This window comes from Triticum urartu, chromosome 1, assembly GCF_003073215.2.
Source record: "Triticum urartu cultivar G1812 chromosome 1, Tu2.1, whole genome shotgun sequence".
NCBI lineage: Eukaryota > Viridiplantae > Streptophyta > Magnoliopsida > Poales > Poaceae > Triticum > Triticum urartu.
This window is the reverse complement of record NC_053022.1, coordinates 220,533,625-220,539,578: the sequence shown is the minus strand read 5'-3', so window position 1 is coordinate 220,539,578 and position 5,954 is coordinate 220,533,625. Positions and strand designations below refer to the sequence as shown.

The window sequence follows — 5,954 nt, the reverse complement described above, 5'->3', positions numbered from 1 at the left end:
AACACACCAGGCATTGATGAAGCACGCAATCACCTAAAGATGGAATTTGAGATGAAGGATTTGGGTAAAACCAAATTTTGCTTAGGTAATCAACTTGAGCATCTTCCCTCGGGAATCATGGTACACCAATGTGCCTATATCCAAAAGATATTGGAGACATTCAATATGGACAAATCCTATCCATCTAAAACTTCCATGGTGGTTCGATCTCTAGACGTGGAGAAAGATCCGTTCAGACCAAGGGATGATGGGGAAGAGGTGTTGGGACCTGAAGTTCCATACCTCAGTCCCATTGGAGCGCTTATGTATCTCGCAAATTGCACAAGACATGATATTCCATTGTAGTGAATCTACTTGCTAGACATAGCGCCGTTCCCACCAAACATCATTGGTGTGGAGTGAAGAATATCTTTTGATATCTCCAAGGCACAAAGGATCTTGGCCTATTTTTCCAGTTCCAAAAAAATCAGGACTCTGATATGATTGGATATGCAGATGTCGGCTATTTGTCTAATCCTCATAATGCCAGATCACAAACCAGCTTCATGTTCCTACATGGTGTCACTGCTATATCATGGAAGTCTTCAAAACAGACTCTGGTGGCAACATCTACCAATCATTCTTAAATGATTTCATTATTTGAAGCAACATGCGAATGTGTATGGCTTCGCAAAATGATAAACTAGATACAATAGTCATGTGGGATTGATTCGATAGAATCACCAACCATTATCTATGTAGATAATGCGGCCTGTGTTGCACAGATGCAAACAGGATACATCAAGAGTAATATCAGTAAGCATATTTCTCCTAAGTGGTTTTCCCCCATGATCTTCAGCAAAGCGAGGAAATAAACGTCTTGCAAATTAAATCATGCGAAAATCTTGCTGATTTATTTACCAAGTCTCTACCAAGTTGTAAATTCCAAAAAATGTTCATGAAATTGGTATGCGGTGACTTCGGGACTTGCAAGCATCAGGGGGAGTCTCTTCTTGAGATATCCTTGTTTAAAGACATCACATTATGCTATCTCTTTGTGAGTTTATATTTCAGGATCTCATCAATGATTTTATGAAGAACATGTGGAGGAGAATCCTTTTGAGGTGATGGAACTTCCCGGATAATCGTGAAGATGATTCTATATGGTCAAGCGTAGATTAGGGGGAGTGTTAGAATTAATTACGATATGTAATTACGGAAATGTCCCCTTGCGCGAACGGTCGTGCGGTTGCTACCGCAATCGATGCTTATCTCCTGGAACCGACACATCCCTCCAGATCGTCGCGTCTCTCCAGCACATATATAAGTTGTACTCTCAACCGATCAATGACAGAGATTTCATTTTGATCTCAAACATTTACAATATCAAAATGAAGACACATGTATATATAGTTTGAGGACACAATCTTAACATCGGAACAACAAGAGATTGCACTGGTTTGGCATCAACATCATTATCGTGTTGCTAGTTAAAATATTTTTTTGGCAAGAACGCCAAGCATTTCATCACATGTATAGTTACAAACTTGCTCCTCATTTTAGCACCCATTAGATGATCAAAATACAAGAGATGTTTTTTCTTTCTCTTTTCTATATCAATAATTTGCCGTAGTGGCAACAAAAAGAATAGCAACGAGGTACGCACAAGAGATGGATATGTTTGGTCAGTGGGCACTCCCTTCCAGAGTTAGCCAGATCAGAATAGTAGAATAACGGGTGATCTTACACAAGATTGGGTGTTCCCAACACTGCAGTTTATAATCAACACCACATCAGGGACTAACTGGAAGCATTGTCGTTGTCTGGCTATAAATCTCCACACGAGAGGCACTGCTGGAAAAGTCAAGATCAAAGTGTGTCAATGTTTCAAGTATGGAACTGAGAAGAGTTGGTAGACTTCTCAAGTCAAGACAAAACAGGTTCTCTTCATTGAGCTGCAACTCTTCGCAACTCATGTAAATGGCTCATTATGTCTCGTACACACTGAAGCCCGTCGCCTTTGAGGGAACTGAGTACCCGCTTGAGAAACTCATGATCATCTTCAAGGGCCCTCAGTCGTGTATCCAAGAGTGAAATTTCATCATGAATATTGTTTATGCCACATATTTTTTCGTTGTCGAAAGAAGAACATGAACACTCATCCTTTTCCTTCTTCTCAATTGATTGCTGAAAAGAAGTTGATTCATCCCCTATATGATCTCCAAGCAATGTCTCTTGAATGTTTTTGGCATCATCAAAAGCAAGCTTGTATGTAGAAATGCGAAGCTTTTCCTCCAATCTACCTAGTGATTCCAAAATGTATGTCTTTTCTTCTTCGAAACCTAACATGGTGCTCATCATGAATTCCGATGCATTCAAGACATCAAATGACACATTCTTGTCATATCCATGTGTATTGTCCACTGTATCATCAAAATTCCCCCCATTAAATTGGTCATGCTGGAGTAGCCTCCGATAACTGTCTAGTTCGGCATCCATGTCAAGTAATTCTTTCTCCCTCTCTGTAAGCAAGTCGTGTAGATTCTGTATCGCTTCATGGTCATGGTCAGCCTGCTCTTCCATCATCCTAAGATATTGTAGTGCTTCCATCTGCATAGCAGCCTTTTCCTCATGCAATCTGTTGATCATGGCCATGGCTTGGCTAGCTGCAATTGCCGAAGCGCTCCTTTCTTCCTCAAGCTCCTTATAAAGGACAAGCATTGACTTCTTGTTGATATCAATCTGCCGCTTCAAACTCTCAAGTGAGATCTCTCCTTCAGCTTCACAAATGCCAAGGTTTGCATCCGACGGTTCCAACACGGAGTAATTTCTCTCGAGGTATGGCCTCCTGCTGGTACCATTGCTTTCATCGTTCTGAATCATGGTATCAATACTACTTATTCCTTCAGTCCAGGAATAGTCAAGGCCCCTTACAGAGGACATCTGTGTAAGGAGTGCCTTCACTTCTTGTTGAGTGGTAGAATTGTTGTCCCGGGCAGAGATTATCTCTGATGGGCGAGGAGATGGCAGATTGACCCTACCGACGAAAGTGTTCTTAATACTGTTGTTGCGATCGACGAAAATGCGCGAAGGCAGGGCTGACCCACTAGGTGCAGGCTTTGCTGCCAAACCAGCATTTGAAGAAGCACCATTATCCTTTGTAGATTGTTCATATGTGCCCGGTGAAGCATCTGACTCCCTGACTTCCTCAATACCCACTACAAATGATACATGAAAACAATATGGATGTGCTTAGTAGATTTCCAGAAATGATACATTACAATAGTTTTTTCAAGTGAAGAATTTAGAGATAACAGAACAAGTACATCAATCCAGACTCGTAAACTCACCTTTAACTTTTGAATGATCTATAGAGACCTGTTCAGGTACAACCTTGGGTGGCATGGCAGGATTGATTTTTTCTACCACAGCAACATGGTTCCTCTGCTTGATTTTGTCTGAACCATGCACATTATGTGAGGGCTCCTTGACATCAGCAGTTTCATAAAGCTTATGTGCGTTGCACGCCTTCTTGAATGGCTCCAAACAACAAGAACATAACTGTCTAGACCTCGATCCTGATCGAAAATTAACCTCATCGACAAAGCCTGTCAGGGTGCATGCATCAAGGCATCTCTTGCAGAGATCAGCAGAATGTGCAAGATTTTTGTGACTCTTGCAGTATGCCAAAGATGATATCTCGGACCTATGGGCAGCACACACCAAACCAGTGGAGAACCATGCCTTGCCATGGAGGGCTTGGTCCAGTCTTGAGCACATGGTGCATGGAGCCCTTAGCCTACTGATGTGTGCCAACCTTATGGCCACATATGAAGTTGTAGAAGCCACATGGAGCAATATGATCACACAGAGCTCACTGATCGCACGGGACAAGGTATACCAGAACCGCTGCGAGAAGTCTTGAGACCTCACACCAGTTTTCACTGCCATTGGTGATCAATGTTCATCAAAATTCATATGCAACATTCAGCTTGAGAAAACCTATAGTACATCTTGGCAACACCAAGGCACCCAAATGACACAACTTGTTGGAAGATGTAGGATTGCCAATGCAAGAAAGATGCAACCTTTGTTTCAGAATGAAGACAAATATCTGATTTTTACATAGAAAAGATGGAAATGTCAGCACAAAAATTCTAAATGTTATAGTGAAACAAAAAATAAGCATTTTATCTTGCAAATGGTTGCACAAGTATAATTCACAATCAAGAGTCAAGGTTTCTTTTTGTAGTAGAAATGTAAGCATACTTGTTGCACATAATTGTCCACATCCAAATTTCTTTCAAAACTCAAGTAATTTATTCCAGGAACTTTTCAGATTGGCACAAGAATCTTTAGAATTTTTTTCCAAGGGTAGATTCGAGATAGATACCAGCGCGGAAATTTGCCCAGGAAGCTCCAAATTGCCCAAAATGAGACTATGGAGAAGAACCGATCAAAAGGTGTGCTAGAATCTGGAGCAAAGATTGGAGGGCAAAATGTGGTTCTTGGTAGGAAAGAGGGGGCAGTGGGGGCCATCCTCTCTTTCCCTCTCTCTCTACGTGGGGAAGAGAGGAGAGAGAAAGGAGGAAGAAGAATGTCTGCCTTGCAGTCCTCTAAACCCGGCATTTTCCCCTTCTAATGTTTGCGTGTAAAGGTGAGAAATTTAAGGACGTCCCCACGTTTTGGACGTTGCACAAAACAGGAACAGGATATAAATTAGCTTAGATACTCAAGCAAGCCCTTCACTTTCTATATATAGACACGATGCTCAGTGTACTGTCTTCATCACTGTTACTTCTTGACGCTCCCGCTCCCAACCTCTCAACCATTGTGGATTCGTCAACCACCAGTTTCATCCTCGTGTCTCATCTGCTATGTCATGGCTACTCCTCGTCTATGTCATGCTGATGGCCATGGGTTTTATTCTGAAATATTTTTTTCATATGTAGAAATCCCAAAAATATGTATAAATTCTCAGTCAAAGTTTGGGACCAATACTTCAATGAAGTGTGTGCAACTTTGTTTTGAATCCGGTTTGCAAAAGAAAAACTTCGACTGATTATTTTTGTGGGCTCAATCGAATTTGCTTTTTCGATAAAGGACATTTCATTGACTTAATTTATCAAGGTGATACAACCGCATCTAAAGAATGCAAGGCCTCTGCATAACATGATGCACACAGTGATGTGGAGCATCCTATGGTCATCCCCATGGACCTACCATCATCTCACGAAGTGCCAAGAGGACCTATGACTCAAGCTAGAGCTAGAGCTCTCGAGACCGAGGTGACTTCTTTCCTTAGTGATATTGCATATGATCCCCTCGTGACATGGTACTACCAAAGTCCGAGACGTTGTGCATGATTAGGTACCAAGAGGACCCTCCCGAAGATGCACGTGAAGACGGACAAGCCGCGAAGTCCACGGATGAAGAGGAACGTCGAAAGGAGAAGAAGACAGCTCAAGGGCCTGGACATCCGGCCCCGAGCCCGGACATCCGGCCGCTGGAGACTTCAACTACGGCAGCATTCCAACCGCCGAGCATCTACAGGCCCCGGACATCTGGCCCCAGCCCAGAAATCCGGCCTCTCGCCCGGATATCCAGACAAGCTGCAACAGAGAACAGAAGGGAACCTGATGCGGAGCATCCTATGGACATCACCATGTCAAGATTCCGTTTGGCAAGTGACACGTGCGACATCTACTTCACATACATAAAGGTGAATCATCTCCTTTACACGTGCTCACTTGACCCCTTCGAGGATGGTATACTACTTGACACTTCTCCCGTGTGCATGCATAGGTATTGTCGGAGCTTCACGGATGTTGAGGAGGAGTGCAAGCGCCAAGGAACAACTACACCATCTGTGAGGGAAGCATGGAAGCGATGACGGAAGAAGACGGAGAACAGCTCCCAGGCCCCGGACATCTGGCCTCGCCAGCCCGGACATCTGGCCGTTCCCGAGCCCCCGG

The 5,954-nt window shown here is 43.1% G+C and overlaps 1 protein-coding gene across 1 annotated transcript; it reads right to left on the bottom strand.

The window, feature by feature from the left end:
* Positions 1-1,810: 1,810 nt before the first annotated feature.
* Positions 1,811-4,343, bottom strand: LOC125525465 (myosin-binding protein 1-like). The gene is made up of 2 exons (XM_048690492.1): positions 3,330-4,343; positions 1,811-3,197 (listed from the first exon to the last, which is right to left on the bottom strand). The coding sequence occupies exons 1-2, from the start codon at positions 3,928-3,930 to the stop codon at positions 1,927-1,929; spliced, it is 1,872 nt and encodes a 623-aa protein (XP_048546449.1). The 5' UTR covers positions 3,931-4,343; the 3' UTR covers positions 1,811-1,926.
* Between the last annotated feature and the right edge of the window lie 1,611 nt (positions 4,344-5,954).

What these genes read in the sequence shown, in the direction of transcription:
- LOC125525465 (XM_048690492.1), bottom strand. Translation starts at nt 3,930, where the DNA reads ATGGCAGTGAAAACTGGTGTGAGGTCTCAAGACTTCTCGCAGCGGTTC. An exon ending in AGATCATTCAAAAGTTAAAG is followed by an intron (nt 3,198 to 3,329) that starts GTGAGTTTACGA and finishes TATCATTTGTAG; the next exon opens with TGGGTATTGAGGAAGTCAGG.